The sequence below is a fragment of the Molothrus aeneus genome, chromosome 24 (assembly GCF_037042795.1).
Source record: "Molothrus aeneus isolate 106 chromosome 24, BPBGC_Maene_1.0, whole genome shotgun sequence".
Classification (NCBI taxonomy): Eukaryota; Metazoa; Chordata; class Aves; order Passeriformes; family Icteridae; genus Molothrus; species Molothrus aeneus.
The window spans coordinates 3,997,759-4,009,013 of NC_089669.1; the positions used below are offsets into that span (position 1 = coordinate 3,997,759).

General features: G+C 49.3%; 1 protein-coding gene across 1 annotated transcript; it reads left to right on the forward strand.

Moving 5' to 3' along the window:
• Nucleotides 1-5,701: 5,701 nt before the first annotated feature.
• On the forward strand, nucleotides 5,702-7,437 carry LOC136566372 (interleukin-20-like). The gene is made up of 5 exons (XM_066565485.1): nucleotides 5,702-5,896; nucleotides 5,998-6,063; nucleotides 6,473-6,625; nucleotides 7,006-7,080; nucleotides 7,360-7,437. Exons 1-5 carry the CDS (start codon nucleotides 5,738-5,740, stop codon nucleotides 7,435-7,437), a joined length of 531 nt encoding a protein of 176 aa, XP_066421582.1. The 5' UTR covers nucleotides 5,702-5,737.
• Nucleotides 7,438-11,255: the final 3,818 nt, after the last annotated feature.

Below are 11,255 nucleotides of genomic sequence, written 5' to 3' on the forward strand. Positions count from 1 at the left end.
CTGATCGTCAGGCTAAGGGTGTTTCCATGGCAGAGAGTGCCAGGCTCATGGAAAGAGTGACACCAGGGGTGGCACCTGCAGGGTGCTGCTGTCCGTGCCTGGCTCAGGAGGACAGTGCCACATTAGCACTCCTTCAAACGAGGGTTTGGCTTTGGACTGGAGGGACAGGGATTTCTTGGCAATTAAATATTGATTTTTAAGGAGCTGAGAGCTGCGTTTCCCCTTTCCGTTGACACCCAGCTACGCAGAGGGCAGGGCTGGCTCACAAATTACATCACTTCAGGTGTCAAAGAAATTACTCCAGTGCATCAAAACCACATAAAAACATTTTCTTCTGCTGCTGAAAACAAAATTTGACTGGGGTTTTGATGAGTTACGGCATTATCAGGGCAAATGTAACACCCCACAATCATTTTTGTGAGTTGGTTTTTGCAGCTCCTTTCCTGAAGGAGATCAGGAAGGGTTCCTGAGCCCAGACGTTGTTGCTGGATGCTGTTATTAAGGCTCAATTCTTCCTTTATGAAAATTTCTGGGAGCATTTCTCTCGCTCACAGGACCTGAGAAAAACCATTATCAGGCTCATATCTGAAACGATGGTTTACCTAAAGCTGCTGTGAAATAGGAGCGATGACAAAGAATGTCAAACCAAAGCTGGGCTGTTGAGTGTTATCAGAACTTCTTAAAGCACAAAAAGTGCCTTGAAAGGCACTATTGAAACTGCCTTATCACCCCCAGACACTTTACTGGAAACCTGGTGTTAAACTGGTCTGGGAGCAGCCCTTGAGAGCGGGGGCGCCTTGGGATCACAACAGCTCATTGACAATTTCTTGGAGGATTTTTTTTTTTTTTAGGATGAAATGAATGATTTGAAACTAATTACTGGGAATTAATGAAGCTGGGTGAGGAACGCAATAATTCCCAGTGACACCAGTTGGATGACTCCCAGTGCACAGGCGATGGAGCAGGGCTGAATTTCCCAACATAACCAGCCAGGGGTGAGTCACTGCCTTGTCCCCTCTGAGTGTCTGGTCCTTGTCACGCTCCAGGGCTCTCCAGGACCGTGTCCTGTGTTAGTCACTGCCCCAAGCCCTGTGTCTGCAGCAGCCTGGTGCTTTCTGTCACCCTGGAGATGTTTTGTCACCATAGCAGTGATGGTGACAGTGGGCTGAGCATCGTCGCCACTCACTGTGGGTCTGCTGGTAGATAACGCCAGCACTGGGAGATAAACAATGGGAAGGATTCCACTGGTTGATGAATGGAAAAAAGATCTTTGATTTTACAAAGAAACTTTAGGTTTGCTGATAAATTAAATTGGATAGTGAAAGATGAAAGAAACAATGGGGGAAAGCCCTAAATTCTGTAAGAATTAAAAATGAAAAGGGAGGGTTGTACATTAGAGGGAAGTCTCTGGTTTCAGGTGTTTTGGGAAGTCTGGGCCTCTCAAGTACCTCAGAAATGGGGAGAGAGAGAAAGGAAATTGGGATAAAAAGGAGGCTGCACCATCCAAAAATGGGAGAGATCCCAGGGCAATGCCCCATGGCCTCTCCCTTTATTGGAATAAAGTCAAAGGACTCCTCTGTCTCCTTTTTGTACATAAACCTCTGGTGTTTGTGGATTAATTCTCCTGACACAGCATCATTTTCCAGCTGCTCTGAGGATATTCCCTCTGATCCCGACTGAGCCCCTTCTGTGCCTGTGAGATGTGGCAAAATCCTAGCAAAAGTATTTTTCATAAAATATGTCCGTGACACATTGCCAGAAGTCCTGGAGTGTTGGGACCACTGGCATCTCGTGGGGTGCTGCTCGCCAAGGGCTTTGCATAAATGATTTCTCAGATGAGTTAATGGCACCCAGGGCTGATTTTTAATTCCTGAGCACCAGGGCAGCTGGCTCACAACCCTCTCTGCTGCCTTTGCTTGTTATCTGGGCCATCACTGCCCTTGGAGTGCCCTGCCACGACGTGCCTGCCATAAAACCCCGAGGGAGGAGCCCTCCCCCGGTAGCTGGAAGCGTTCCTGGGGAGAGGAGAGGAGCCTTCCCTGCCCCATTCCCAGCCCTGAGTGCCCCAGAGCTTTAACCATGCCCAGAGTGCCTGCGGGAATCACTTCCCATTTTACTGAGCTCATCTGCAGCGTCACAGCGCTGAGTTTCAGAAATCCCTGCTCCGTCTTTCCCTCTTCCTTCCCAGAGCAAAGGAGGGATGGTTTGCTGTTTTATTGAGGGTGTTTCCGTGCTGCTGGGGCTGGAGGGTTGATGACAGACTGGGGAGAGCCACGCTGGGGGCATTTGCTGCCCTCTGGGTTTGGTCCAATGTGTGCTGATGGCTTCAAACTGCCAGAGGGCAGGGATGGATGGGATGCAGGGATGGATGGGATTTTGGGAAGAAATTCTGCCCTGTGAGGGTGGGGAGGCCCTGGCACAGGGTGCCCAGAGAAGCTGTGGCTGCCCCTGGATCCCTGGAAGTGTCCAGGGCCAGGCTGGACAGGGTTTGGAGCAGCCTGGGACAGTGGGAGGTGTCCCTGCCATGGGACATGAGATGGTCTGTGAGGTCCCTCCCAACCCAAACCATTCTGGGAACCCTGCTGGTTCCTCTGCTCTGAAATGAGAGGCTTTTGGACATCCCCAACGTCCAGCACTTGGGCTGCTCCATCACCACCGTTTCACACCCAGAAAAACCCCAAAATTAAAATCTCTGTGGGCTGTTCCCCACCCCAGTGGGGTTTTCCTCCTTCTTGCCCTTGTGCTGAGGGTTCTGCTGTTTCTTTTGCTTTGCAGAAGGTCAGTGACAGAATAGAGAGGCTGAGGGGCACATGCAGAGACCTGTACAAGGCCCTGGACCTCGATAATCCAACGTTTCCCTGCTGCTCCTGTATCATCCCAGCATCTCTCCTCCACCTCCCCCACAGCCACGTCTCCTCCTTGCCTTCTGGCACTTGGCTGACCCATCCTGGGCGTCAGTTCACTTACCAAAAGGAAAAAAAAAAAACCCCGAAAAGAAAGAAATGCTTTCATGTCATCTGCCATTTACATAATGAGGTAAGAACTCAGTGCCTCTTCCATTGTTTCCTCACCCGGGCTGGGTGTGAGCCGGGCTCCTGGGAATGCTGCCACTTCCTCTGCTTCCAGCAAAACTTTTGCTGCAATTCCAGGCAGCAACTGGGATTTGGGGGGGGATTAACAGCCCAGATCCCTCCAACACCTCAGCCAGGCCAAATCCAACCTGCTGCAGCCGGGGCCCTGCCCTCTGGCTGATTCCCAGCGGGTGAGGGAGGCACGGTGGGCACACCTGGGGCGCTTCCAGCAAGCCCATGTGCAACAGCCTGACTAGCCTGGGCAGAAAATCCATTTGCCTAGTGACAGATCTCTGCTCAAGACTGAGCTTGGCGATCAATAAATTAATTAGTCACCCAGCAGATCCGTGCAGGACAGCCCTGGCCCACAGGCACAAGGCTCATTGCAACAGGGACACACTGGGGCTGCTGGTCCCTGCAGGAACCTGCTCCAGAGGCTGCCTCTGGCATTAGAGGGGTGACTTTGCCACCCCAGTGCCCTCCAAGTCCAGCTGGCCGTCCCTCCTGGTCCCAGAAACTCCAGGGAGTTTATTTAGCTGCACGTTTTTGTTTGCAGACTGAATGAAGCTCTCTCCCAAGGGGCTGCAGGAATGTCCAAACCACAGCACAGGGGCCTGGGGTTTGCACCAGCGCTGCCACATCCGTGTGACAATGAGCCTCAGCTGACAAATCTGAGTTCCCTGGGGACAGGCTGGGGCTGAAGTGCTGGGAGGAGAATGTGTCTGCTGCTTTTGCTCAGCAGGGAGGGCTCGTGGTGAGATGGTCACGGATGTCACTGTGCCACTGGGCTGGGGGCTTGGGAAGGTGACATTGGAATTTCTGTCCTTCTGCAGGGTGGCAGATTTGGGCTGAGCACCTAAAATCCCCTCTGAGCCTGGAAACCACTTCTTCTGACAGCAGGGGGGGAGCTGTGTCCTCCAAACCCCCAACCTCGTGTTTCTGTGTGTCTCCAACACCATGGACACAGGATGGAGAAGTGTCCAGGAGCTGAGGAGATTTGGAACAGCATTCCCTGCACCTGGTAGTAGGATTCCTTGAATTTGGGATCAGAATTCCCTGAAAGTGGCAGAGAAAGGCCACTTGTGCCAGGACAATGATGGAGAAAACCCTGGACTTGAGTTTCACCAGTTCCACCAGGTCCATTGCTGTGGTGGTGTTCACAGGGGTCCCAGGACGAGGGAAGAGAGGGAAACTCCATGTTTCAGAAAGCTGATTTATTATTTTATGATATATATTATATTCTATTAACAGAAAATAATGTACTAAAACTCTACTAAAAGAATAGAAGAAAGGATTTCATCAGAAGGCTAGCAAAGGAAAGGAATGGAATGATAATAAAATCTTGTGATTGACCAGAGTCCTGAGCCAGCTGGACTGTGATTGGTCATTAATTAAAAACAACCACATGAGACCAATCAAAGATGCACCTGTGCCATTCCACAGCAGCAGATAATTATTGTTTTTCTTTTCCTCTGAGGCTTCTCAGCTTCTCAGGAGAAAGATCCTAGCAAAAGCATTTTTCATAAAATATGTCCTTGACACATTGCCAGAAGTCCTGGAGTGTTGGGACCACTGGCATCTTGTGGGGTGATGCCCCTGAGCTTCCCACATTCCAACTGTGGGCAGCTGGGAACAGCCCCTCTCCAGGAGGGGATTGCCAGCATTGCTCCAGGTTTTGGAGGTTTTGGGGATGTGACCCCAAGGATGGTCCCTAATTTTGGGATTTCACATCCCTCTTCCCAAAAGAAAACCCACGCAGTGATGCCAGAGTTCCCGCCTCCGTAGGTGAGGGAAACACCTGTGGGAGAGAGAGCTGGTCCCTTGCACGAGCTCATTAATTCAGCAAATTACAAAGGGAAATACGTGCTGGGAAAAGCAAGAAAAATCCCAAAAGTTAATCCAAGAGTTATTTCCTCCTGGTACCGGGATAAAAACGCCTCCTTTGGAGCTCTCCAGGCCAGACGTAGGTGAGAGGTGAGCCCACACCGCAGAGCAAGGTAAGATACTGAATTTATCCCTTTGCTCTATGTCCTTTTGGGTATTTCCTTGTGTTCCTATCTCTGAAATATTTTTTTCATTAATAATCTTAATTTTCAGTGCTAACACAACTTGTGTTTGATTTATGCTGTTCCAGAGGGAAGCTGGTTTCTTTTGGGATAAGACTTTGGGATCTGTTACTTTCACTCAGTTACCTCCTGTTCCTTTTTTGTCATTAGACTTAAAAATTTAATTTCACTGGGAATGCTGCCACTTCCTCTGCTTCCAGCAAAACTTTTGCTGCAATTCCAGGCAGCAGCTGGGATTTGGGGGGGGATTAACAGCCCAGAACCCTCCAACACCTCAGCCAGGGCAAATCCATGTTTTCTGATATCATCTTTTCAGAAGAACTCTGTTTATTTAGATGCATTTTAAGTGCAATTAATTTTAATTTTATTTCTTTTTCGTTTTCTTTTTGAGCTCTTCAGTTAGTTATTTGATTTTTTTTTCTCTTGCTCACGGGGAGCAAAGAAGAAATGGGTAAGAGATAGTAATGAGTACGGGGTTTTTAATACAGATGTACAAGTTTGAAATAAAATGTGTGTATTTTCACATGGATCACAGTTGTGTTATTTAGGAAAATAAGGAGGAATAATCTCTTCCTTGGGCAGGTTTCCTAGGCAGCTGATATGAGAGGATCCCCCCTGTTCCTCTGCCTCTTCTCCGTGTCCTGCTGGGTGAATTTGATGCCATCAGCTGGGGACAAAATCTTCCACTTTGGAGCCTGCAGGGTTTCCATGAGCATGACAGAGATCAGGGCTGGCTTCACAGCAATTAAAGCCAATATTGTGAGTATTTCCCAGGCTTTGGGGGGCTGGGGGAGCCCCTGGCAGCTCCTGGGGCCCCTCTGGAGCCAGCAGCTCCATGCCCATCTCTGTCCTCTCCACAGCAATCCAGAGACCCCATCCGGACCCTGAGCATCCTGTCCCACCCTCACTCCCTGCACAAGGTCAAGGTAGGTGGTCCTGGCTGGGGAGCCAGATCCAAAAAGGATCCAAAAGCAGTGAAGTGCAATCCATCATAAATCATAAAAATCTATCATAAATTTTCAGCTTTCTCACACCCCAAAGCCCTGGGCAGGAGTCGCTGTCCGGATGTCAGCCCCTGATACCCAGCTGCAAAATCAGCTGGTTTCATTTTGTGAGATTTGCTGAGGATGGATCTCCTGGAAAATCAGCCTAAAATGATTTCCCATCTATTTTATCAGCTTCAATCGAGTACCACTGAAGAAGCTTTCCCTGAATCAAACTGTCCTGCTGTGCTCAGCTACCACGAGCTTCCTGTCAGAGATGCTTTATCCTAGAGAGCAGCTGCAGGTCACACCCCTTTCGAAGAACTTTTAGTCATTAAATTCATTTTCTAAGTCTTCAGACAGATGCTGCATCACTTATCAGCTCTTCACCTTCTACGTGGACAAGGTTTTCAAGCACTGCAGCACCGAGGACTCGTTTGTGAACAGGAAAATCAGCAGCATTGCCAACTCCTTCCTCAGCACGAGGAGGAAGCTCGGGCAGTGTGTAAGTCCTGCCTTCTGCCCCGGTGTGCATCCCTTAATATTTAATCTATAAACCAACCTGGGACACTTATAAAGCTGCAAAGCCTCTGTTTCTATAAATGGTTTTTAAGGAGAATACAAAGCAGAGTGGTGTAGGAGTGTTCTGTCCACTGGGAGATTTTTATATTTGCCCACTCACCAGCAAACTCCCCTGTTGGTCCTAAAGACCAAAATTTGTCCTTTCCTTGTGTCTGTCAAGTGAGAAAAAGCCTGATTTAGGGACCTGCAGCCTCTCCCACAGTTCCACAGTGTATCAACTATGATACCCAGCAAAATCAGAAACTGAAATCTTATTTTTAAAAATAAACTACCCAGATTAATGAATTAATCTTGTTTTTCCAGCGGGAGCAGAATAATTGCCTGTGTGGGGAGGAATCCACGGAGAAATTCAAGCAAATACTTGCAAACTATGAAGGGGTGAGTTGGTGACTGAGCCTGGTCACACATTATTATTATTATTATTATTATTATTATTATTATTATTATTATTATTATTATTATTATTATTATTATTATTATTATTATTATTATTATCATACTACTAATGCTACTACTACTACTATTTATATTTATATTATAATATATATTATAATATTATATATATTATATATTATTAACACAGATATTTAAATTCTCTTTATGTTGGTTGTACTGATGGTGCCTGCTTACAACTCATTCCCTTATATATAATTTCAGCTGAATGTCACATCTGCAGCCATGAAATCCCTGGGGGAGCTGGACATCCTCCTGGACTGGATGGAGAAATCTCGTTAGCGGGTGGTGTTAATTACCCACGGGTTGGGGCTGAGGAGCTGCAGGGGCTTTGCAGGGATGAGAGGGACAATAAATCGCTGTATCAGTGCAGCTCCCCAGAAGTTCCAGCTGCATTCAAGCAAACAGGGAGAGCTTTGCCAGCCAGGAACATCAGCAGAGTCTTCATTAAGACAGAAATAATGAGTTTGATTAAATCAGCATCACTCTCGCTGCTACCAAAGGATGCTCCCAGGGAAAACCCACAAGGCTTTCTCTTGCTGGCAGATATAAGCTGTGATCATGTCATAAAATTATTGTTTAAATTACAGATATTTTGTCCAGGGAATGTGGGGCATGAGTGCTGAGAGCTGGCTGGTTCAGCTGATGTTGCACAAACCTGGGCTCATTCTCAGGGCTGCTGCCACTGATGGATCTGGCTGAAATGAGAAGTACAGTGTGGGAAATGCTTCCAAGAATAGGTCCTAGCAGGTATGTCAGGCCCTAGAAATCTGTGTTTCCTTTTGAGATGATATTTTCTGCCTTATCAGTAAAAAAGTTTCTGTGCAAGATATGTGGTTGCTGAATAGAAAAAGGTTTTTGAGTGTATTGAGCAATTTACTGACACTCAGTAGTGAGTTTTGTGGAAATTGGTGGTGATGACCATAAATAAACCCAACTTGAAACTGTGCTGAGTCTGTTTGTCAAAATTCTGAGGAATTATATGATTCTTGCTGGTGAAACTTTCTGAATTCTCTGTGGTGTCCTCTTACAGCAGATGCTGTCACTCCAGCACGCCAGGGCTGATGCATCCTTCTGGGCATGCCAGAAACACCAAACTCAGACCTCAGTGCCACTAAATCCCCTCAGTTTGTCCCCAAAACTGTGCATTATTTATAGCTCTGGTCTGTTCTCTCCCATTTTGGGTGTTGCTGGTACTCAGTGTGTGCCCTAAATCCCAGCTGGGGGACAGCACCAGCGTTTCCCTGTGGCACAAGTGTCAGGCTGGGTGGTGTTTGGTGATTCCCTTTCAAAGGAAAGATCTCTGACTGCTCACTGTCCTCCCTCAGATATTTGCTGATGCCAAAGGAAAGCTTCTCAGGGCTTTGATTTTGTTAATTCACGTTCCCATGGGCTTTGTTTGTCCAGGTGTCAGGGCATGAACGGGTGAACACATCCTGCCGTGCTCTGGCAGTGCTCAGTAGAGCTGATTGTTCAGCTCCATCACTCTTTTAGGAATGACAGGTGTCTGGGCCATTCCATGGTTCTCTGTGGAAGAACAGCCCCTGGGAACGATGCTGGGATGCAGTGAGGTGCCACAGCTCATCCCTGAGCCCAGGCAATCAGCTGGCACCTGCCGAAGGAGCAGGGGCTGCTTGGTGAGTTCCTCATGGATCTTTGTGGGCTCTGGGTCACAGCTTGAGGGTTTTACTCCACACCTTCAGCTCATGTCACGATCATTACAGCTCATCCCATCCATCTCACCCTGTGTGCTGCACCCCATGCCTGGCTCAGTGCTTTCACCTAAACCAGGGATTTTACACTTCTGTCCCCACTGCAGAGCACGGCAGCAGCCCAGGGCCATCACCCACTTAGGATGGGTAAACATCAGATACCCAGGGCTCTGTTCTTTCTCTGCTTCTAACAATATTCCTTCCCCCAAAACCATTTCAATTCCAAAATACTCCACCAAAGCTGAGACTAAGCCCCTTGCTGTTGGTGTCAGCCTCTCCTGGTTTCATGTTTATTAAGATATGAAGTTTATGAAGATATGAAGTACGGAGCAAGATCTCTGATCTTGATCAGTTCTTCACCTGAAAGGCGCCAGATGTTGCCTAAACAAAATAAGAGCAATTAATTAAGTGCCAGCAGTGGGAAGGGGCGGGGGGCACAACAGGCAGCTGAGGGCTGCAAGATGCTCAGCCCAGCCCTGCTCCTCTGCCGGAGCTCGGCTCATCCTGGCTGCTCCCAGGGCAGCGAGGGAGGAGCGGAGCTGGGCAAAGGACGCCGTGGGGCAGGCGGAGGAGGAAGAGGATTTACAAAGGGAGAGCGAAAGGGGTTTTCTGCTCTCAGAAATTTCCAAACCCGAGCGTTCTGCTGCTGCTGCTGCCCGCCGGGGATGCTTTCCAGGCTCACGCCTTTCCTGCTGCACCTGAGTCAGGCACTCCCTCCTTCCCGGCTCTGGACAGGCGCAGACCTGTCCCGGTCCCAGCATGGACCTGTCCCAACCCCTTTCAGGAACCTGTCCCGGTCCCAGCATGGACCTGTCCCAACCCCTTTCAGGAACCTGTCCCGGTCCCAGCATGGACCTGTCCCAGTTCCCTTTCCGGAACCTGTCCCAGTCCCATCATGGACCTGTCCCAGTTCCCTTTCCGGAACCTGTCCCGGTCCCAGCATGGACCTGTCCCAGTTCCCTTTCCGTAATCTTTCCGGTCCCTTTCACGGATGTGTCCCGGCCCTTTACGGACCTATCCCGGACCCAGCATGGACCTGTCCCGGCCCCCTCACAGACCTGGCCCGGTCCCTTCCTCGGATCTGTCCTGGTCCCAGCACAGACCTGTCCCTGCCCCTTTCATGGATCTGTCCCGGTCCCAGCATGGACCTGTCCCTGTCACAGCATGGACCTGTCCTGGTACCCTTTCATTAATCTGTCCTGGCCCTTTCACGGACATATCCCGCCCGGTCCTTTCATGGAACTGTCCCAGTCCCAGCATGGACATGTCCCAACCCCCTCACAGACCTGACCCGTTTCCCTTTCATGGACCTGTCCCAGCACGGACCAGTCCCTGTCCCTCATGGACCTGTCCTGATCCCTCACAGACCTGTCCAAGCCCCTCACGGACCTGTCCCAGTCCCTTTCATGAACCTGTCCCAGTCCCTTTCATGAACCTGTCCCAGTCCCTTTCATGAACCTGTCGCGGTCCCTCACAGACCTGTCCCGCTCCCTCACAGACCTGTCCCGGCCCCTCACGCCTTTCCCAAGACCCAAACCCCTTCCCACGGCACTGCTGAGGGGATGCAGCCCTGGGGATGCGGCAGGTGAGCCCTGACCTCCCTTTGAGGGCAGGCAGGAAGGTGCAATGTGGGTGTGAGAGCTGGTGAGCAGGAGGGAGATGCTGCCCTGCTCATCACAGAATGAAAATCCACAATTCAGGAATCATTTGTGTTTCATCCTCAGTGAAATTCTGGAATCCACAATTCAGGAATCATTTGTGTTTATCCTCAGTGAAATTCAGTGTTGGCCAGATAACCCAGCCTGCCATTGTCACCTCTTCCTGCACTGCTTTATCCGTGGAATATTCAGCTTTTCCCACCCTTTTGTGCCTCTCTGAGTGGGCCCTCCTGTGATGTCCCACAGATGCTGAGTTCCCCAGTCTGCTGAAAGCCACTGGATTCTTTATTGCTTGTGCACACAAACACTCCAGACGTGTCTGCCCTGCAGGTGCTGCCCTCAGGTCGGGAAAGCTCAGAGGAATCAAAAGCATCAGACGCTGTTCTAAAGGGTTTCCCAGCTGCCTTTAAAAGAAAATGGGAATTTTTTTTTCTTTTTTTTTTTTTTTTTTTTTTTCCACAATGCTCCTTCTGGCCTCTGAGAGCCCAGTGTAGGATTTGGGGCTGCTGGTGGGATGAGTTCCTGCTGTTTCCCAGCCCAGCCTCCTCACTCAGACCTGCACTTCCAGCCCCGCTTGCCATCAAACCACTCCTCCTAAATCACCACTTGAAGCTGAATTTAAGCAAAAAAACAGGACAAGCTATAGCAAATTGTGAGAGAAATGAACAGTGCTGTTTGCTGACGTTGTGATCCTCAAGGCAGAGCCAGTCCCAGGCGCTGCCACCTCCCC

Excerpts from the sequence above, each read along its gene's own strand:
- LOC136566372 (XM_066565485.1), top strand. The coding sequence starts at position 5,738 with ATGAGAGGATCCCCCCTGTTCCTCTGCCTCTTCTCCGTGTCCTGCTGG. Across the intron at positions 5,897-5,997 it reads CAGCAATTAAAGCCAATATT|CAATCCAGAGACCCCATCCG; the intron begins GTGAGTATTTCC and ends TCCTCTCCACAG. Across the intron at positions 6,064-6,472 it reads ACTCCCTGCACAAGGTCAAG|TCTTCAGACAGATGCTGCAT; the intron begins GTAGGTGGTCCT and ends TCATTTTCTAAG.